The following is a 23,143-nucleotide window of genomic DNA, read 5'->3' as shown; positions in this document are numbered from 1 at the left end:
CAGTCTTTCCTAGTTGCACAGTGGCTGTATTATCTCTGTTATATAATCTAATCTTCTTTCCTTTGCCGGCTCAGGCACTCAGGCAGGAATGTGCTGCTCTGCTTGTGATAGGCAGAAGTCGTACACACCCTCTCCACGCCCCCTGCAGGCTCTGTATGAGTCACAGACTGAGCTTCTCTCAGCTTATCACATGCTGGTTAGCAGCCATGTTTTTTGTTTGTAAACACTGCCTAAAACTGGCAATTTCAAGCCAGGATTGCAGCAAGGAGTGACAGAAACCACACAGAGGGGCCCAGGAGAACATAATGAATAGAATGGTATGCTTTTTATTGTAAGAATTTTAGAGTACAGATTCTCTTTAAATACCTTTTTGTTTTGTTGAAAACCACTGTGGTCAAACATTAACTGCTGCTCCATTGAAGTTATCTTTCAAAGCTTGGCCAGGCCATACTGTCTATTGAGAGAGGGAGTGGGACCAGACTGACGCTCACCGTCCCTTACCAACAGGATGTGGAAGGGGGCGTGGCCAGCATGTCACTCAGGGGTCACTCAGTGCTGCAGTCAGTAAAGGGAGGAGTTGGGATGGCAGGGATTTGAGAGCCTGGTCATGATTGAAGGACAACAAAAACCAGTGGTGGTGGTGTTTCTTTTAAAATAAAGGTGTTTAACTGTATATTTAATAATTTAAACTTCACTTATGTGACCAGTGAAAGGAAGGGGCAGTTTAAAGAAAAGGGAAAAAAAAGTGGGGGGACACTGGGCCTTTAAATATATTTGTAAACCCAGTAAATGGAAAATACTTTTTCATCTCATTCCATCTTAAAACAATACCAGACGCCAGCAAGTTTAAATACACGTTATTATTTACGTTGAGCGACTGGCAATCTATTTTAAGTACTTGAAGACAAAAATAACTCTTGTTGAGAGAAGCATCTAAAATTAAGCCTGTTTGTAGGCCATGTTTTTTGTTGTGCCAGTTTTCCCTCTCGGGCGGCTACAAACAAATCTTACTCTTGCATGTGATGTAGCCGGATCGCCGAGTTTATTTTTGAGTTTATTTTTGTGAATTCTTTCTCACTCAGGCAGGTATTTCCAGCCGTCTGCCAGCTCTTTCCTGAGCCAAGGCGCTGATGAATGCGGAACATGAGATAAATTAATGCTAGGGATTTTGGTCAGTGTCAGCCCTTTCTTCCTGATGTCAAGTTAAACAAACAAGATCAAGGGGAAAGGAAATGGTAATTGTCTCTCTCGAGATGAGTTTTAGATAACGGCTTTGTTGAACGTGAATGCTGAAAATTTTCAGCAGTTGTGTCCAGCCTCACAAAAAAAGAATAATTATCCCTTTAATACGTTTATCACCGCTTCAATCAGATTAAATGCATATTCTATTAACCATTGACAACAATGAATTGTTCCTTTGAAATTATACTGGAAACATTTTTATTCCCCATCTGACAGGAAGGAAGGGGGGGGGGGGAGCCATACAGACGATCGGTTGTATATAGAATTGCTTTTTATATCTTCTGGGAAAACTTGGCTGTCATCTTGAGGCCGGTGTGGATATTGTAATTGCCAGGAAGATAAAGTAGACAATAATTCATTTTCATGATTTTATTTGAGGCCGTTGGGAATCCGTCTTGAGCTGGGAGAATTCCGATTGCCAACGCACAGGTGAACGCTCACAAGTCAACACCGTTTAAGGCATTACTAATCTCCTCCGCGGAAATTGATAACTAGTTTCATGCATCATTTACGGCTTGTGGGGCCGAGCCTCCAACGAGTTTCCAGGCGCTAGAAGGTTTTATTTCACCATCAAAAGCATGCACTATTATTGAAGGGAGCATTACCAGTAAGTTTCTTGCACCAGATAGATTGTGCAATGGTAACAACTGGAGGCTGAGCAGTGTTTTTAAATCCCCTCAAGTTGTACTGTGTACCCAGTTAAAGTGTACCCAAGCCGAAACTTAGGTAAAAAATTAGATACTTGCCTAGAGAGCAGGAAGCCTCAGAATCCTATTGAGGCTTCTCTTAGTGCTCTGATGTCCCCCCTCACTGAGCAGGCCCCTGGAAGATTAGCAACAAGGCATTGGCGCCAATCCAATCCGTAGCCAGAGATGCTTGTGTACGAGTGGAACGGCCGCGCTTGTAACGGGAGAGAAGTGCGTTCCCGATGTGAAGGGAGGCCACACGGATTAAGGGGGGACATTGGAGCATGGAGTGAAGCCTCAATAGAATTCTTAGGCTTCCCTCTCTTTAGGTAAATATATCTTTTTGAATCCAAGCTTCGGCTCTGGTTCTTTTTGTCTTGTTGATTTTATGTAGCACAGTGTAGTTTTCCTTTCTTAAAGGGAACCAGAGAAGAAGCACCCTCATGTATTTTACCATATAAATCAGTGGGAACATTAGAGAAAACACCTACCCTGCTTTCTGTTTCATTCTGCACTGCACAGCTTGCTTCTAATCAGCCCTGATAAAATCCCCGACTGAGCATTCAGTCTGGCTTTGCTCAGGAATATTTATAGCTCAGTCTGTGTTCTCTCATGTCTTCAAGTCCAAGCCTGCCCCTTGCTGGCTCTGCTCAGGAACCATTATAGCTGAGTCATTATAGCAAAGCCAGACTGAATGCTCAGTCGGGGATTTTATCAGGTCTGAAGGAGAAACAAGCTGTGCAGTGCAGAATGAAACAGAGAGCAGGGTAGGTGTTTTCTCTAATGTTCCCACTAATCTATATGGTAAAATACATGAGGGTGCTTCATCTCTGGTTCCCTTTAAAAGAGAAAGTAACGATAGGCAAACACACCTTAAAAGAGAAGGTAAACACAAGATTATTTCCCATTATTTGAAATGGGACATATATGTTGCATACTTCCATACAGTGGGTAGAGCAAAGCAAATCATATCACAACCAGAGCTATTGGCGCTGGTTGAGTTCAACATTTTAAAAAGTTACAGATTGCCCAGCAAGCTCATGGTGAACCAGAACTCCTAGGCTCTGTAATGTTGACAAGCTGATGCTTCATTCAATTCCAGAGGTTCTGGAGGTGTGTTTAGCATAACGGACAACAAACGGACAATTTGCATATTCAGCAGTGATGCATTGTGGAACACCTCATATGTTCTCTCCAACATGAATAATCATAAGTACCTTCTGTTTTAAGAAGGAAAAATTCTATTTTGCATACATTTTAGAAAGGAAGTTTAAGCATTTGTATATAAAAAGTGTTGTTAAGTTTTTCACAGGCATAAGCCGTAAAGAGACTTTAAAGCTTTTTAAAACTCACCTTTTTATTAGCCATTTATGTAAAGCAGTATCAGCCAAGCTAAAACGCCGTATTCCCATGGCAGAACCATGCAATTAAACCCCTTAAATACCGGGGCAAAATTCTACGACTTCCAAAGTCGTGGATTTTGCAGCCCGGGGAGGCAGAGCTTAGCGCTGTAGCTCTGCCTCCATCTGTGTCAATCCCCGCCCCTCTCAGTGAAAAGACTGAGAGGGGCGGGGATTGACGCAAGTAGAGGCAGAGCTACAGCGCTAAGCTCTGCTTCTATCAGGAAGCGCTCCCCACATTTTGCCCCGGGGATTAGTGGGGTTTAATTACCTCGTTCTGCCGCAGGAATGCAGTGTTTTAGCTTGGCTGATACTGCTTTACATAAATAGCTAATAAAAAGGTGATTTTTAAAAGGCTTCAGACACTCTTTAAAGCGGACCTCAAGATCCCCTAAAGCTGTTCTGATGCACTTTACAGACACAGGGCAGCCTCCATCCAGTATCACTGCACTGGGAAAAATGTTTGTAGTACAAATAAGAATATTGCATGACTATTTTCACATCAAGTGGAGGGTTTTCTTTTTGCAGTATATTTTCTCTAAAAAAACGGTGGTCTTATTGTAGCTTTGTCACAAACTACTTTAAATATTGGTGGGGGTACATTCTCCTTTATGGAACTTGCTAAAACTATATTTAAAGTGGTTTGAAACTCCGACATAACATTCAATAAAAATGTGTTTCCCTACTTTTTATTATTCATACAGTTATCATATTTGCTTTTGTGCATAAGTAATATTGTCTGTTTACAATTTACAAGTTTACAAAGTGTAGTTTATCGTGCCTGAAAAGCTGGCATTGCATTTTATTCAAACTGCTTTTTATTATATATTAACATCGTCTAATGAGCTATTCTGAACTCTGTGTGTGTGTGTGTGTGTGTGTAGCACAGAGAGCTTCACAGAGAGCTCCTTTTCACTTGTTACACTGTGTTTACACACATTGTTACAACATTGAAATGTAAACAAAGATACTGTTATCTCCAGTTTGGATGCAGATTTGAAGCTGCATAGCAGGACAAAGTGTTTTGTTTAACAATTTCAGTGATGTTCTGCTAAAAAAAAATAATAATAATAATAATAATTCTGGGATAGTAGCTTTCAAGCTTGGAGGAATCTTTTAGAGTAAAGTAGAAATGCTGACTTTCAGACCACTTTAAGTTACACACATGAGCATTCTTGATGCTCCAACGCGTGGCTTACTATAGTTATAAATTGAACTTTCTTTCATTTAGTTATACTGACACTTGTTTTTTATATTCCTGTTGTAGCTTATGAGTGCCATTCAAAAAGGTTTCGTATCAAGCAGCCGCCTGGCGATCCTGATGAAAAGTGCAGAGGAAAACATGGATCTGAGAGTGCCCATTCCGGTGGACCGCAGCGGCGGTGGCGTGTGAGTCTCCATAACAGACGCACGTTGCAGCTTCTCTATGTTGGACCGTATTCCCAGGCTTTTTTTTGGCTGTATACGCTGCACGCTGGTGCCCAGCATGAACTTCATGATATTTTTCTAAATGAGCAAGTTTGATCCCTGAAAAAGTTCAGAAGTCAGTAGATTGCTGTACTCTTTGCACTGTGCTGAGTCCTTCTGACTCTCTTCAAATGTAACGCTTCTCGTGTCTTGACCAGGCCACAAGCAAGTCCTTGTGTTTCAATCTGAAAATTCATCTTTGACTTTTATATGCCAATTTTATTTATGTACGTTTATATACATTGTTTTAATTCTTCTCAAAGGGAAACCTTTAGTGACACAAAAATAGAACCGTATTGTGTGCTTTTAAATGATCGGATGTTTGAAAACAAGGCGGTTTTAGCTAGATTCTCACATTCTGTAGAGCCACCAAAAACATGACCAAGATGATCTAATTGGATGCCAGCACCTATACAGTCTAGAGTTCCCTAACCCTGTCCTCAAGGTCCACCAACAGTGCCTGCTTTACAGGAAACCATAAGCATCAACAGGTGAGATAATTAGAGTCTCAGCAGTGCCGATTGTCTAGCTCCGAAGATTTCCACAAAAAATGCAGTCTAGTCTAGGGGAGCCAGTAGGAAACCTCATAAGGAACAGTTCTCCAGTCACAGCCCCCTCTACAGTCCGAAGCATTGTGATTGGCTGAATAGTATGGATTTAGTTTACTACAACCCATCTGAAACCTAGAATTTTGAGAGGGTGCTGACCACCCAATCATGTTAGCGGAATATCCCTAAGAGGTCTCCAGCTGGGTCCCCTAAACTAGACTATCGCCAGCATGCACTATTGGCAGGCTTTAAGGATAGGGTTGGGGAACACTACTTTAGTTTTGATTGTACAGTCTTGATCAATATCACTACAGCTGTATAGTATATGGGCCTACCTATACAGTCATGATGAAAATATACTTGTCGGGTCTTCTACATCGATGTGGTGAGATCAAACAAGATTACTCTGCCAGTTGGGATGAGCCTGCTCAATTTATGAAATTGTCCTCACCAAATTGTCGCAGAAAAACCATATGCTCATGCCTCATTGACTGCAATGCCCAATGGTTGCTTACTCTCTGAGAATGCTATTGAGCATTGTAATAGATGTGCATTGGAGGGGAAAGAAAACTATGAACCAATGTCTGGTGTCCCAAGTAGGAGTCATGTTAATCGCACTCCAAATCCTGGACCCCTACAGCTGCCTCAATTGCAGACCTGCTACCTAAATACCGTATCTGTCACCTAGTGCTGGTTCACGCCAAGAGCATTTGTAAGCGTTTTAAAAAAGCACTTAGCTAATGTCTTTCTATGGGCAAGTTTACACCAGAATTATGTGAATAGAAAATCACTAGGCACATGCCCAGAATCGCTTCAAAAATCGCTAAGGGTTTGCGATTACACCTAGTGATTTTTTTATTTTATTTTTTTTACTGTGAACTAGCCTTTACACATATTGTGTTAGAATTGCTTCCAACACATATAACAGGTATTGGGGACATTAGATCCACAACATGGATAGCAGGTATGCAAATGAGGTTCTACCATGGCCCCTTCCAGTGTGCTCCTGGAGCCAAACCCAACATATGCCTTGATTCTCTGACTTCAGCATCCAGCCTTCCTCTTCCTGATGTCCACACACCAGTGCAGATTGTGCTGCTCTTGTTGGTTTAGAGTTCACAGGAAGGGGTAAGACCCCCCCCCCCCCATCTTACCCCTTCCTGTGAACTCTAAACCAACAAGAGCAGCACAATCTGCACTGGTGTGTGGACATGAGGAAGGTTGGATGGTGAAGTCAAAGAATTTAAGCTAGAGAAGTCAGAACCTCTGAATATTAGTACAACACTGCAGGGCTGCCTGGGCACACAGGAAATTATTTGGAATATAGAACTTGCAGGCAAAGCAGGTTGTCATGGTGCTCAGTGCTGAGCGATAAAGCTAGGCGCCACCGTAGCAGTAATGTTATACTGTACGGAGCAGGAAAGGGTAATTCAGGATTCCAGATATCGCTGGACCCCAAATTACATCTCGAAATGAGTTGTGATGACTCAGATAGGGAATAGTATTTTACACCGCTGGGAATTTGAGCAGCAGCAGGGTGAGCCATCATTCGGCCCACCCTGCACCCAGCTCACCAGCGGCGTAAATATACGTACTTGTCGCAACTGCATACCCAAGTCAGCTGACACACTGCATGCACTGACCAATTTATGGAGCATGAGTGTTTCATTTTTAACATTTCAAAGTGCAAAAGAATAGTGTCGATGTTTTAATTCGGGTTATTGAAATTCAGTAACCTGAATTTGGCTATTGCCACACTTCAGCACCCAGACACGTGACCAGGGTCAGGAGGAGTTCACTTATTTGCACTTTACATTAGTCACGTGAAGCGTAAATAAGTGAACTCTCCCACCTCTGTCCGCTTGTATGGGTGGTGAAGTGTGGCGACGGACAAATTCAGGTTTCTACATTTCAATAACCTGAATTCAAACGCCAACACTACAAAAGAATGAAGAAAGATGTGCCACTGTGGATATTATCATAGGAAGTAACTGAGGATGAAATTCACTTAAAGGGTGGTGTCAGTGCGAATACACTTTATGTGAGCCCACATTATGGCCTTTGTCACCCATCCCATTGAAAGATCCACTTCCTTAAATTAAAATTACAAAAATGAAAGTTTAGTACAAAAAAAAAAAAATCGATATGGCTGCCGCAGGCTGGAGCTAACCAATTACCAATTGGTTAACACTGCTGAGGTTAAATGGATCAGCTGCTAGAAGCTTTGCTTTGCCAATTCCTGCCTTCTGGGTAGGCCAATAGGCTTTTTTTTTTTACCCATTAGAATTTTTTGCTCATCACTATAAACGGATTTCACTTTCATTTTATTTGAAAACTGCCCTGAAGTTTCTCCCATCAAAGCACAACATGGTGAGCTACATACACAAAGGGGAGAAACATCTGAAAAAATCTTTTGTGATTGTTTTAGTGATATTTTATCAGAAACCACTGTACCGATCAGCTGTTCATACTGTTCTGTTTCATGAACAGGTGGGGGGGGGGGGGGGGAGGAGAGGACAAGCGAGAGATGTACTGCTGTATATGGCAACAAAAATTTAGTGTGTGTTTATTGCCAAAGGTTTATTCCCACTACTCCAAAAGGGGCATTATTGCATTCTCATCCCTATAGATAATATTCATTGGCACTAAGCAGGAATTTGTGAAAAAACTTTTTAAAGGGAACCAGAGACGCCAGCGTTGAAAAAAGAAATAAGATTTCATACATACCTGGGGCTTCTTGCAGCCCCATAAGCCTGCATCGTTCCCACGCCGCCATCCTCCGCTTCCTGGATCCGCCGGTACCGGGTCCCGTCACTTCCGGCGGACGCGGACAATTATCCGCATGCACAGGGGCTCCCTCCATACCCGTACACTTGCGGCTGCGCACTATGCAGCCGCACGCGTAAGGGTATGCCGGGAGCCCCTGTGATGTGGAAGATTGGCCGCGTGCTGCCGCCGACTGGCCGAAACTACGGGACCCGGTACCGCCGGATACAGGAAGCGGAGGACGGCGGCGGTGTGGGAGCGATCCGTGCGTATGGGGCTGGAGGAAGCCCCAGGTATGTATAAATTCTTTTTTCTGGGGCCTCTGGTTCCCTTTAAGTATTTGCTATCCACAAGGAGATGGCCCTAATCTCCACATGTACTCCTAGATGCTGCCTCTCATTTTCAGGGTGGCTTTACATATTAGTAAGTCTTTAAGTTTAGTTCAAGCTTCTCTCCGCACTCTTGTGCTCTTCATAATCCTATTTTTTTTGTATGCATGTGTCTTTTTAACTCTATATTTAAGAACCTTTTTCTATTCTTAATATATCTTAATATTTAATTCAGATATTTTGTTAGTTTATAATTGACATATAGTGATCATTAGAAGTCCAGATCCACCCAAAGCTGATAGATTGGAAGTATTTTGGGGTAGAATCGCATGATAAGATGGCCAGGAAAGTTAGAACTGATTAATGAGACTCTAATAATTCCAAGCTAAATACAGTTTACTAAAAATTTGCGTGCAAGTCAGAATTATTAGAATCTCATTGGCCAACTGTAATAAGTAGTATGTTATGCTTGATGACTGGACAATATTGGCTGGTTCAGCTGAACATTGTCTGCACCTGACTCTAGATGTCAGCTGAAAATCCGTTCCTATGGATCGAATTTTTGGCTTTCCTTTGGGTTGCTATCAATAGCATACACTGCTAAATGAACTTAATTGATGCTTCTAGGATTACATCTGTTCAATGGTGGTTCAGCCGAAGGAGCAGCTATGCTGCTATTGGAAGATAAAGTAATTACATCTATAGCCACCTTTAGCTTCTTCCATCTCTTAAAGATTCCTTTGCTGGAATTTAGTCTATGCCACGGTCAGCCTCAAGGCCCAGCTGGAATCCCCATATATTACACTATAGTGCAAGCATGTCAAACTCCAGTCCTCATGGGCCAAGGTCCTCACATCTTTTTGGCACAGCTCAAATTAATTGATGGGACTAAATTCGGAAAGGTGTGGGTCATGAAGTAGAACACATCTCCATGTCTTAAATCCATCATAAACACTGGCATAAATATGGCCCTCAAGGACCTTGCTGTAAAGAGTTCTTCAGGGACAAGGAAACTACTTTTGGTGTTGCAGAGAACATGGCACACAGTTCAACTTTTTAAACAATTTTTGAAGATGGAACTTTCAGCTTTGGGTGGACTTGGCTTGATTAGATACGCACAAGCAATTCTAATGCTGTATATGCACAATCCTTAACTTTTTATGCGTGGTCTTGTAAAATGTCACCAGTGACTAGGTGCCTTCCCTGTGCCTCCCAGCTCTGGTCTAGTCGAAGAGCTCTGGGGTGCCTGATAACTACCCTTACCCGCTAGAAATACACAATTGAGGGAGGGGTTAAAAAGTCACTTTATATAAAACTGTTTCAGTTTTGCAAGGATGACAGCATGTTGATAACCAATTGCTGATAAAAACTCTTTACATATTTTTTAAAAAACAAAACTACAGTTTCAGTTAGTGCCCCATCAAAAAGTTTTAGATTGCTTAGAAAAACGGTGTCCTTGCGGTACACAGTTAGGATATAGAAATGTCAGTGCATGTTCCTGAACAATTTTTAAAAATTAAATTTAATAGCTTAAAAAAAATATAAGCAATAATAACTGCATAACTACACACTCAGTGTAGGGCTAGTTTCAGACGGAGCATTGCATCACATTGTTATACAATTTGCACATAATGCAGCCAAAAACAGCATTTGTGGGGGCATTCAATGTAATGCAGGCAAAGAAGCAACTGACGAACATGCAACTTTATTGGCTAACATTGTGTACACCAATTGCTGTTATGCATTTTAATAATTTAATCGGTTGCATCGCAGTGCAATTGAGGTGTAATTACAGTGCGCAAAACTGTGTCAGTTGCAATGCAACATGTAGTCAGTACTCTTCTATAATCCAGTCTCCTTCTACAAAAAAAAAGAGTCTATAAAGCCCACAATGTGCATATTCCGGTTCTCCGGTGTCATAGATGCACACAACAAGCAGCGTTGTTATTGAAATCTTACAAGGAGCATTTACTATTAAGAGATCTTACTACAAAAGATTTCTATGGATTGTTAAGGCTCAGTGGACTTCTAGATAATAAGATGCTCTAAAATTCCCTCCCATTTTCCACGTGTCACTTTTACTGAGTGTAGATGATCATTTTCAATTACGGATAATGCTACTCTCCTAAATGCCCTCCCCAATATTGCCGAAAGTAGCTTAAAATAAGTGCTCTGCCTTTGACATAGGAGACCAGGGTTCAAATCTTGGCTAGGGTCAGTACCTATTCAGTAAGAGGTCATTGGGCAAGACTTCCTAACACTGCAGGGTGGTCCCTTGAGTGCGCTCTTAGTAGCTGAAGCTCTTGAGCACTTTGAGTCCAAGGGTGGAAAACGCTATACAAATATTCGGATTATTATGAAGTAGCCATAGTGGACTCCTAGTTTTACACCAGTAAAGTTGCAGTACTTTCATCTCGGTAAGAATGGAATTCCATCTGAAGTCCATTCTATTTTTCAGTTAGTGAGTGGATGTGCTTAGAGTGGAGTTTTTCTATCAACCAGTTATAGAATGTATACGTATCTTGGACATGACAGTCCTGCTGTGATAGTCCACGTTACCTATCCATCCCGTACTTTATTCTAAAGGCTGAGAATTTAATCACGTACCCCGTGTCCAAATTAGCGGAATCTCCTTGTTTATCATGCATGCTGCCATGCTACTTTGGTTACTCTAGACCAGGCATGGGCAAACTTGGCCCTCCAGCTGTTAAGGAACTACAAGTCCCACCATGCATTTGCCTTTATGAGTCATGACTGTGGCTGTAAGACTCCTGCAATGCATTGTGGGACTTGTAGTTCCTTAACAGCTGGAGGGCCAAGTTTGCCCATGCCTGCTCTAGATAGAAGTTGGCAATAACGGCCCTATTTGTAAAAGGTGATAATGTGAAAGCTTTAGCTTCTTGGCCATGACAAGGGATGGTCATTGTGCAAATTTTCTTTGAAGATGTCTGCAGCTTGAAACTCGACCAATCGAATAAAGACAAGTTGACATTCTATTGGCCTAATTAACAAGTTGTATAAACTTACATACACAATTTGCATAATCCTGCATCAACTTGGAGTCATAAACATCTCCCTGACCATCCCTAGTCACAACTAGAGGCAAAAATTAATTGCAGGGGCCCAAGACAGCAGAGAGCACCATCTAGCTGTGCAATGCTGCTTAGTGGTCTGTACAGAATTGAAGAAAAAGCTGTGTAAAAAATTCTCCATTGAAGTCAACGGTGCTTTTAAAGTGGAGAACAGTTGTTGGTGGGTTGAACAGTGAAAGTTACCATTTTAAAAATGGCATTACTACTACAGCAACATTACTAGGCAAAACAGGGCATTATTAATATGTCAGTACTATCAGGCAGTTTTAGATTCATGTCAATCCATTGTGACTGTGAATCACTTTAGCCGATCGACGCGTTTGGAAATATGGAGAACAAAAAATGTGAATAAGTTCTCTCGATATAATTCTCTTTTCCTGGCGATACATCTTTTTAAATAGGCTTGTGTGATCACATTTGACTCTGTAGAAAGGAAGGAAGATTGTCAAAATTCAATAAAGTCGCACTGAGCATTTTGACCACATTGCCAGATGTAGCCTTTGGGCAGGCATTTGGGAGGATCTCATTATCCAAAGTCTAAAATTACTTAAAGTATTAGGAGGATCTCATTACATTTCTAATTATAGAAGTGTTACAAATGCATCTTGAATTGCTTTTTCAGAAATACTTTAAAAGGAACCAGTACTGTATTTCTTACTGCTCATAGCCAGTTGAGTGAGGTCCGGTGTTAGTCATGGAAGGAATCCGAAAAACATAACACATTATGGTTAGGTGATACCTTTAATGATTGACTGTACAAGAGTTCTTTGCAAGCTTTCAAAACTTGAGGCACGATACAAAACTACGGTAGATGAAAACCGTACAGTTGTAATCCAGAACCCTTAAGTGAGCTGGTGCAAAAGAAAAAAGCCCTGTACATTCATACTGTAAGACGTAATTTACTAACAGTGTTTTAGAGCCGTTTTCTTCAGATACTGAAGAAAAATCAGCATCCTATAAACTCATCATGAAGTGCGCCCTAAATTACGCCACAAACTTTTACTAATAAGTATTAATGTAAAAAGCCAATATACTATAGGGTAAAATAAACCACCACGACATGTAATTTTTGTTCTGTTAAATAGAACCTGAAGCGAAAAATAGCACGATGGCAGCCAAACGAGTGGATGGCAGGGAGCAGTTATAGTTACTTCTTCTGGACAGCTTCTTCTCATCCTTCACTGGCGACTCTGAACTTCCAACATGTCTTCTGGGTCCAGATCACCTCTACTTACATGATATGACGTGATCAGGATTCAGGAGACCATGTTGGCATTACATCCCCACCCAGTAGTGGAAAAGACTCTTCCACCACTGTGTGGCACTGTCACGGTCTCCTGGATCCTGATTACATGTCCTATCGTGATCGGAACTGAGTAGATATGTCGGGATTACCTCACCGCTGCGGTGGAAGACAGAAGAAGCCAATCCAGCTGTAACTATAGAAGCTCCTTTCTGCCAGGCTGCAGCAGCAGGAAAAATTAAGCCCTGCAGCTACGGAAAGTTTTACATTATTTGGCTGCTAAAGGGTTGTGTTTATATTTCTAATCCCAATGAGGACTTTCCTGGTATCCCATATTCTTCTTTGTTTTAAGGGTTTAACAGTTTCTGACTGATGAAAGTCCCATGAAGATCAAAATTCAGTTTCCTACGGAGTTTGTTATGCCATCTTCACCAAACTGCTAAATATTCAGCTAAGATATACTGTATTTACTGTATGTATGTCCTGGTATAATTTGCCAAAAAATGATTGTGCTCATCCAGTCTGGTGATTCAAGCACCTGCACTGCACGGCAAGTGACACAGTTATTTTCCTCATCTTTATCATCTCTCTGGGGTCACTTTCTTCCTGCTTGGACAATATTGGAAATCTGTAATTTGATGATGCTTGTCTGTTGTTCAATGAGCAGGCAGGTAACAGTAATTGCGGATGTGCTTTATGTAAGAGTTACAGACTATGCCAAATTTCAAAACGCGTAGACCTCCCTGATAACTACTGAGGTACCCATCAAGCCCTCTGTTGCACGAAGAGGGGCAGCATAAGTATTAAACCCATCCAAATGTTGAGAGACAGAACCACACTTGTGTACAGTCAGATCTCCCCGAGCCTAGAAACCAAAAATAGATGCACAGTTATTTTTAGACTTTTAATAGGTCCTTCACTGCAGTTTGCATGCAGATTATCCTTTTAGTTTCATATTCTTTAAATGCCAGCTGCTGATTTTAACAGAGCAAGATGAAGACTTGTATTTTATTAATGTTTCATTTTTTTGCTTTGCTCAAGTCCTTGAGCTTCAAAACGCCAAATGCTTTTTGGTACCCGCGTGCCAAATGACGAGTGTGATTGTGAGAAATTGTGCAAGCTTTGCTGCTATAATGCATGTTTGCTGGTTGCCGCCATTTGTGCTGTGCTCTGAACAACAACTACTACTGCTGCGCTTACAATACATAAAACACCAGGAAACAGTGATAATGTCTTATTAGCTACTGAGATGCAATAAAATGAAAACTGGGGAACGATATTTATGCTCATACTGTGAGGATATATGTTGCATCACGGTTTAAAAATCCTTAAACACTCCTTATATTCCAGGATACACTCGAGTGTACATCGTTATGGTATTGTTTTAATCGAATTTGCAGGATTATTATTTTGGTTCATATGTTAATAATGCACTGATTTGTACCAGATGGCAACTTTTTGAAATTATTTTTGAATGTTCTGAAATGAGATGTTGAAGCTATGCATGCTTATACTGTTTGTATTTTATATATATTATCTTTTGTTGTGTTTTGTGCTTTTGTTTTATTTGTGTGGTGGGCATTTATAGCTGCAGTTGTAGAAAACTCCACCCATTTAAAGAGCTCCAGGTGTCTATATACAAGTTTGTAGCTCTGATGCATTTTGTGCAGCAAGTGGCAACCCACATCTTCTCATAGGGCAAGAATGTCCAACTCCAGTCCTCAAGGGCTGAGGTCTTCACGCATTTTTGGCACAGTTCAAACTAATTGATGGGACAGAATCCGGAAAGGTGTGGTTCATTGAGTAGGACACATATCTCCACGTTTCAGTCCATCCTAAGCACTGGCATAGATCTAGACCTCGAGGATTGATTAGAGTTGGACATCCCAAATCTGAAGACCCAACCACAGTGTTGGACATTCAAATATGGGAGCGACAATAAAAACTCAGAATGGCTAGTGTTACTGGTGAGATTAGGAACCTACAACAGCAAAGAGGTAGAACCACTGGGCTGTCAAAGTGAGGCACCTCTCAGATAAAGAAATGGTCAGGGAGCTACTAAAAATTCCAGGCTTACATGCAGCTTGGAAAGTGCCTGATCAGAATTGTCAGGAAGTTAATTTGATTGGCCCAATTTGAAGCTGCATATAAATAATATTACATATGCATGCAAGCCAGAAATATCAACATCTCCTAGACCACTTCTACCCAGAAGCCTCTGACTGAAAGCCCTATATCCAACTTGGCATCTCTAATGAACCTACATGGCTTTCCTACTTCCCAAGTGATGTTAGGACTGCTTGCTTAAGGGACTTCTGCTTCCCCTGTCAGGAATTCCCATTTAGTTGTTCATATTTTGGATAGTCCTCTATTCACAACATGAATGATACATAAGAAACTAGGTCAGACGGTAGGTTGAAGCCCCATAAAGATGGTCAACTTTTGCTGGTCGTAAGAGTAGTTTGTGATAATTTCAGCCAGTGACATACATACTTGCACCAGTCAAGCAACCATGTGTATGCTATGTGCAGACCCCACCCATTCCATCTCAGGACAGCAACCTTGCTGACCACTCCTGCCTCCAAAACTGGTTAGCTGGTGTGTCCCATACATCTATATTCGTCACTAAATCAGACCATTATTGAGGCAGACTGTTAGATGATAATCTAAAACCAAATTCAAATGCTGGAATCTAGTGTATGACAGGAGTCCCTGAAGCCGTCTAAAGATCCACAGCCCTAGTGCTGTCCATCCCACCCCATTGTTTCTTTACTCACCCCCCCCCCTCCCCCGCTAGAAGCTTTTCCGTCATGTACCACATCTCTCCTCACTCCATAGTGAGGCCTCCTTTCCAGTGACGGCTGAGCTGCCCAGCTGCCGACCACACACACCATTCAGCTACTTTTACGTGCAGCAGAATGGAAGCCTTCAGTAACACCACGCTTGACGCACAGCAGTGTTACTCTGCGGCAAAGAACCGCCTCATGTTGCAACTGCCTTGCTCAGATGCAACTACATGGGGAGGGGCTGCCTATCCACCACTGAGCGTTAGCAAGTGCCTGGCACTTTTTCAACTTCCAAATGGACGTTTTAAAAAGTCCTATTTTTGCACTAATTAGTGCAAATAGGGCTATTTATAAGCATCCATTTTGCTGAATTGCACATCTACTTATGTACATACATGCAGCCATTTTAAGTGGTTAACTGTCTTTTTAACATAAAATGCTACAGTCTGTTTGTTTGTTTTTTTCCTGAACAGTACATCTCAGATTAGCTGCCTGTGCTATATTAATATAGACACAAGGTGCTCTTTAAGTTGGCCAGTACACTGGTGATTTGGGTGTAGCAGTTACCATTATGGCTCTAGATACATAGACTTTAATGTATTATTCACTCTAGTCTACAGAATCTAACCCGGGTTTTCGTTCACTATTTGTTGTCGTAATTTATTAAGTATAATATGCAAGGTTAATTGTGCACATTTACATATGTGAGAGAGTGTATTAAATATGCCCTTTTTTTAATAAATTAGCATGAATCAATAAAAAAAAGTTAAAAAAAATAAACAATTTCCTGACGCTTTTAGAAGTAAAATACAGTAAAGATATTTAATGTGATTTATTTTTTTTATGTGATTTTGATACTGTTATATGGGGTTTACACAAATCACAATTTTTTGCTTGTTGTATGGTGGCTGTTAAAGGGACACTATCGATTAAGATGTTTTTTTCAATTTAGATAGGAAATGTTTGGGAAGTGCTGCTAAGTACTGGTGTATACATTTCACTGCTTATCTTTTTGTTTACTGTTATCTAATTCCATTCACTTTTTTCTGATTGCAGTCTGCTGAAATTCTGATGGCAGACTCAGCCATGAGGGGAGGGGGGAAATTCCCTCACAGTCTGTTAACTGTGTCTGCAGAGAGCTCAGTCAGAGACAGGCAGAGCTTTCTCTCACAGATAGCAGAGGAAATGTATCTTATGTGCAACATAAACATTTGTAATGCTGTTGTGTGTGAAACTTGATACCTGTTTTCATATAATCTGCTTCAATGTTACACTGTTCTTAGCATGTCAGATTGATAGAGAGAGATTCATACAGATTCATCTGCAAATGAGACATTCCAAACGTAGCTAAAATCTATACACAATGAATTAAAGCTTTTGCCTCTGATATTTAACATGAATAGTAGGAAAATGTTTACACAGCTACTTAGACATTATTTGTACATTGTCATTTTAGAACACTTGGGTATTGATAGTGTTCCTTTAATGTACTTGATGCCATAGTCTGTAAGTTATACGAAAATTGGTTTAACCTTTGTATACTATTTAACGCTTCCCCCTTCGGTTCTTTTCTAATAAAAGTAGCATTTTGCAGTATTCTGTAAGGCCTAGTGCACACCAAAAACCGCTAGCAGATCCGCAAAATGCTAGCAGATTTTGAAACGCTTTTTCTTATTTTTCTGCAGCATTTCAGCTAGCGTTTTGCGGTTTTGTGTAGTGGTTTTGGTGTAGTAGATTTAATGTATTGTTACAGTAAAGCTGTTACTGAACAGCTACTGTAACAAAAAACGCCGGCAAACCGCTCTGAAGTGCCGTTTTTCAGAGCGGTTTGCGGTTTTCCTATACTTAACATTGAGGCAGAAACGCATCCACAATCCAAAATCTGCAGCAGCCCGAGAGTATGCGTTTCTGCAAAACGCCTCCCGCTCTGGTGTGCACCAGCCCATTGAAATACATTACCCTAGCAGATCCGCACCCGCAAGCAGATCGCAAACCGCAGCGGAAACGCTCCGGTGTGCACTAGGCCTAAGAGATGAGCTTGAAATTAGATTTAGCATGCAAATTTGCACGGGTTTCAAAAACCACACTAATCAAACCCAGATGCTGATGATCAGGTAGCTGGCATCTGTTTACCTGACCAACAGCCTCTGGGTTTTATTAGTTCAGCTTCAAATCCGTGGAAATTTGCAAGCAGTCAGATTTCAAGATCTGCAGCCGAATTGAATACTAAATAAACTCAAAATGGAACAAGGCAAATTCTAATAGTATTCAGTATGATTAGTAAATATAAACTGTGTATAGAAAAGCTATGGACAGAATAACATTGCTATCATGGGACAAATGTGCTTACCTCTGCAATACAGGTTGGTTAATTTTTACTTCCAATTCAGTTGTTTGGTGGATCAATCGAATTTGACATCCAAAGAAGGCAGAACAATCAGTGTCAGACTACATTATGTAGCTTCCCTGCATTACAGTAGAAGTCAGGTGTCCACATGAGGAGGTGTGACTTTTTCACACGAAAAGGTGGTGCAGGTCCTAAATATGTTAAGTAATACTAATAATGTCAGACAACACTGGGTATGACATGCTCTGAGACTGCCAGGCTATGGTTTGGGGTGCACAAATGTCCTGTGGAAGTGATTGGTGTTTACTATCTCATTGGGGTAAGGGGGTGGAGCTAGCATGCCAGTGGTGTTGGCACACAAAGCCAGAAATGTCCAAGTGTAGGAGACATATTACCTATAAACCTATAGACATTTACCTATAAACATCCTGCTTCCTAGCTAACAAATGCAAGCAGGAGTAGTAAAGGTACATGTTAAAGAGACAATTAGAAATTATGATATAATGAATTGGTTTTGCAGTACAGCTAAGAAATAAAACATTAGGAGCAGAGACATAAGTCTAATATTGTTTCCAGTACAGGAAGAGTTAAGAAACTCCAGTTGTTATCTATGCAAAAGAGCCATTAAGCTCCATGACTTTCAAAGTCGCAGTCTTCTGAAGGTTATTATCTCAAGTGCCTCTAACTGTATTGTTTTTTTTTTCCTGGAGAGGACAGTTCAAAAGATTACTACCCTGCTCTGTAAAATCATTTAGAATACTGAGTAGTGTGTAAACTGCAAATATTAGAGAATAATGCAATGTTATAATAAAAACGATATAACTGAAAATAAAAATGAGAATATTTTCTTTGCTATTAATCTTCTAGTAATTATCCGTACTGCACAACCAATTCATTATATCATAATTTTTTTTTTCCGCTTTAGTGTCTCTTTAAGCCTATATTGATAGAAGAACCGCTACAGAACTGTCTTTTCAATTAAAAAATTCAGTTCCATACTGAACTTTCGATACCGGTCACTGCATACTGAGTACTGTAGTCCCCTACTGTTCCTCCCTTGTAACCTACCCACAAATTGGATTCACAGAAACCTTTAGTAAATGCCATTTTAAAGGACTTCTGATGCGAAAATTAAAAACTACTTTTTACTTACCTGGGGCTTCTTACAGTTTTGAGCAGCAGTCTCAGTCCCTTGCCGCAGCCCCGGTCCTCTTTGGTGTCCCCACTGGCCACCCGCAATGATGGCGTCCCACCAGCGGGGCTGGCTCTTCTGCGCCTGCGATATGCGCTAGATCAGTGTTTCTCAACATTTTATAAGTGTGTACTCCTTTTAAAACCCTGTACTCATCGAGTACCCCCTAGCATAGTAAACATGATCGCAAGTACCCCTTGACACATATATATTTAATCGTAGTACATGATAATTGGTTCTAAACAATGTGCAAGCATGTATTATTGCTTTTAATTAGCTAAAATACTAATTTGATGTTGTTTAAATAAGAATTATAATTTTCTAAATCTCTAAATTTGTTATTCTTGGTTAAGTATATCAAGCCCGAGTACCCCCTGGACCCATCAGAAGTATCCCCTGGGGTACGCGTACCGCATGTTGAGAACCTAGGCGCTAGATGACATGCGCGGGCACTGGTGCCCATGCAGGTGCAGAAGAGATGACCCCATTATTGTGAGCGGCCAGCGGGGACACCCAAGAGGATCCGGCCTGCATCAAGGGGCTGAAACTGCTGCTCAGGCCTGGAAGAAGATCCAGGTGGATAACAAATAGTTTTTAATTTTCGCATCGGAAGTCCTTTAAGCAGCTGGAAAAAACATAGGAGGCTTAAGGGTGGTCTAGGTGTGTATTTTACTTGCTTTCAAGAAGTCTTTCCAACAATTTGATGTGCGCTTAAAAAATTCCTCAAATTTATTGTGCACATAGGACACCACGTTTCCCAGTGAAAACCGCTTCATCAGGTCAAGAAAAAAAATGCCTTGAGGGCTGGTTTATACTACAAGAGCTTTTTCTAAGTGCTTGTGATTTTAAAAGCTCTTTCTAATGTTATGCTATGTGAGTGTTCTCACTTGAGCGATGTGATCTTATAAAAATCACCCATAGCATTGCATTAGCAAGAACTTTCCAAATCACTAGCACTTAAAAAGCTCTTGCAGTGTGTACCAGCCCTAAAAGAAATTCAAACAGAAATGCTCAGACCAGTTACATAAAACAAACAAGTAGTAAATACAACCAGGTAAGAAATACAAAATAAATAATACATAGATAGAGAATAATAAAAAATACTGGACGGGATATAAATAGCTCGCTACTGGGGTAGGTTCCTGCATATAAGCAGCTACTGGGCTTGATTCACTAAAGAGTGCTAACACAGCACACCTAAAAGCTTTGCACGTGCAAACTAGGGTGCTAAGTAGTTTGCACGGCAAAGCTGTTACTGTTCGCTAGAGTTGGGCCGAACCTCCGATTTTAGGTTCGCGAACCGGGTTCGCGAACTTCCGCGGAAGGTTCGGTTCGCGGTAAAGTTCGCGAACCGCAATAGACTTCAATGGGGATGCGAACTTTGAAAAAAAAAATAATTATGCTGGCCACAAAAGTGATGGAAAAGATGTTTCAAGGGGTCTAACACCTGGAGGGGGGCATGGCGGAGTGGGATACACGCCAAAAGTCCCCAGGAAAAATCTGGATTTGACGCAAAGCAGCGGTTTAAGGGCAGAAATCACATTGAATGCTAAATGACAGGCCTAAAGTGCTTTAAAACATCTTGCATGTGTATACATCAATGAGGTAGTGTAATTAAGGTACTGCTTCACACTGACACACCAAACTGTTCACTGAACAGAACAGGTATGCAGTGGCGGGTTCACTGAACAGAACAGGTATACAGTGGCGGGTTCACTGAACAGAACAGGTATACAGTGGCGGGTTCACTGAACAGAACAGGTATGCAGTGGCGGGTTCACTGAACAGGTATACAGTGGCGGGTTCACTGAACAAAACAGGTATACAGTGGCGGGTTCACAGAACAGGTATGCAGTGGCAGGTTCACTGAACACAACAGGTATGCAGTGGCGGGTTCACTAAACAGGTATGCAGTGGCGGGTCCACTGAACAGAACAGGTATGCAGTGGTGGGTTCACAGAACAGGTATGCAGTGGTGGGTTCACAGAACAGGTATGCAGTGGCAGGGTCACTGAACAGGTATGCAGTGGTGGGTGGGTTCACAGAACAGGTATGCAGTGGCAGGATCACTGAACAGGTATGCAGTGGTGGGTGGGTTCACAGAACAGGTATGCAGTGGTGGGTGGGTTCACAGAACAGGTATGCAGTGGTGGGTGGGTTCACAGAACAGGTATGCAGTGGCAGGATCACTGAACAGGTATGCAGTGGTGGGTGGGTTCACAGAACAGGTATGCAGTGGTGGGTGGGTTCACAGAACAGGTATGCAGTGGTGGGTGGGTTCACAGAACAGGTATGCAGTGGCAGGATCACTGAACAGGTATGCAGTGGGCTCACTGAACAGAACAGGTATGCAGCCAGCAAAAAAGCTAAGCCTAACTAATCTTTCCCTATGAGAGACAGACAGCAGCTCGCCCTACTCTCTCTAATGCAGGCACACGAGTGGCCATAATGGCCGCCGCTGCCTGCCTTATGTAAGGGGGGTGGGGCTCCAGGGGCTAGTGTAGCCTAATTGGCTACACTGGGCCTGCTGACTGTGATGTAGAGGGTCAAAGTTGACCCTCATAGTGCATTGTGGGGCGAACCGAACTTCCGGAAACGTTCGCCTGCGGGAGGCGAACGCGAACCACTGAAGTTCGCCGGGAACCGTTCGCCGGGGAACCGTTCGGCCCATCTCTACTGTTTGCGTGTTATTTTATCGCGTGTAAAAGTTTGCGCGTGCAAAACCAGCTGCTTCACGTGCAAAGTATGCTTAGCACACTACTTAGCACGCGAAGCTGCTGATTTTGCACGTAAAGTAGTGCGCATAAAACTTTACACGCGCAAAACATTATGCGCACTAAACTTTACGTGCGCAAACTCGCGATTGTGGCAATTTTACTACAATTTTAATGCAAGTCATTGGAAGCTTTTTATTTTTTTAAGAAAACCTGTAAAACACTCTTCGGTGTGACAGGGCCCTTAAACAATGCACATTGCGTGGCAGTCCCGCTGGTCCTCTGCCTCTAAATACTTTTAGCCATGGGCCCTGAACAAGCGTGATTTAGGCACTACTGGCCAGAAAGATCAGCAGGACTGCCAGGAAACTGGTATTGTTTAAAAGGAAGTAAACATGGCAGCCTCCTGCTACGTTGTAGTTGAAAACTTGTTTGTTTTTTCTTTATTTGATTGTTAACTGCGTTGCAGAGTTCAGCTCAGCTGACACTGAAGCAAAAAAATAAATAAAAAATTATGGTATAATGAATTGCATGTGCAGTATTTTTTTTTTTTTTTTTTATAACCGCATCATTCTGTCGTATTTGCAGTTTACAAACCACACTGTATTTTAAACTATGAAACAGAGCAGAGGTAATGACCCTTTAAACTCCCTGTAGTAAAACAATCTGAAGCGGCTTACTATTTCTTTGATGTATAGGAGCTTCAGGAAATAGGAGTTGGATCAGAGAGCTCAGAGAAGCTCTTTTGCATAGATAACAACTGATGTTTCTTAACTTTTCCTGTACTGGAATAAATATGAGACTTTTCTTTGCTACTAATGTTAAATTTCTTAGCTTTACTACACATACAATTAATTATATCATACGTTTATTTTTACTTCAGTTTCCCTTTAAGAGTTGCTTCAGGTTGTCCAGAAAAATACAGCAATACATTCCTGAAACAGAAGGCTGCTCTGTCAGTGTTTCATCGCAAATTATAAAAAAAACGTAAAAGTCTAATTTACAGATGGTAGGTGGAGCCATGCAAATCATCATTTTTAAACCTGCGCCAAAATAAAGATGTATATCTATTTAGTAGTCTAAAGCACAGCAGTGCCCCCAGAGGACAGAAATCACAATGCATGGGGCTGGATTGCTGTTCATACAGAAATAAACCGATCGATCATTAAAAGATAAAGTGCTTTTTTATTAAACTAACTTTTTCTTTTTTTTTCTCCTTTAATTTAGCTTTAAGATTTTTTTTTTTACTTGTATGAGAAAAATATAAAATGCAGAAAAGTTACTTATATGCAGAAGCCCATCTCATATTCCGGTTTACAAATGTACTTTAA

At 41.3% G+C, this 23,143-nt stretch overlaps 1 protein-coding gene across 4 annotated transcripts in view; it reads left to right on the top strand.

The window, feature by feature from the left end:
• The window catches only part of GPD2 (glycerol-3-phosphate dehydrogenase 2), a 318,302-nt gene that overhangs the window by 223,176 nt on the left and 71,983 nt on the right, over positions 1 to 23,143 (top strand). For 3 of the 4 annotated variants that reach the window (XM_068245759.1, XM_068245757.1, XM_068245756.1), the window contains exon 17: positions 4,596 to 4,717. In XM_068245759.1, coding sequence (XP_068101860.1) covers positions 4,596 to 4,717 — 122 coding nt within the window. Of the gene's footprint in view, positions 1 to 4,595; positions 5,023 to 23,143 lie in introns of those variants that run through there. The other variant, XM_068245758.1, reaches the window with a different exon arrangement.

This window comes from Hyperolius riggenbachi, chromosome 7 (assembly GCF_040937935.1).
Source record: "Hyperolius riggenbachi isolate aHypRig1 chromosome 7, aHypRig1.pri, whole genome shotgun sequence".
NCBI classification, from domain to species: domain Eukaryota; kingdom Metazoa; phylum Chordata; class Amphibia; order Anura; family Hyperoliidae; genus Hyperolius; species Hyperolius riggenbachi.
Note: the sequence above shows the minus strand (reverse complement) of the source record. Positions and strands in the feature narration are given on the sequence as shown.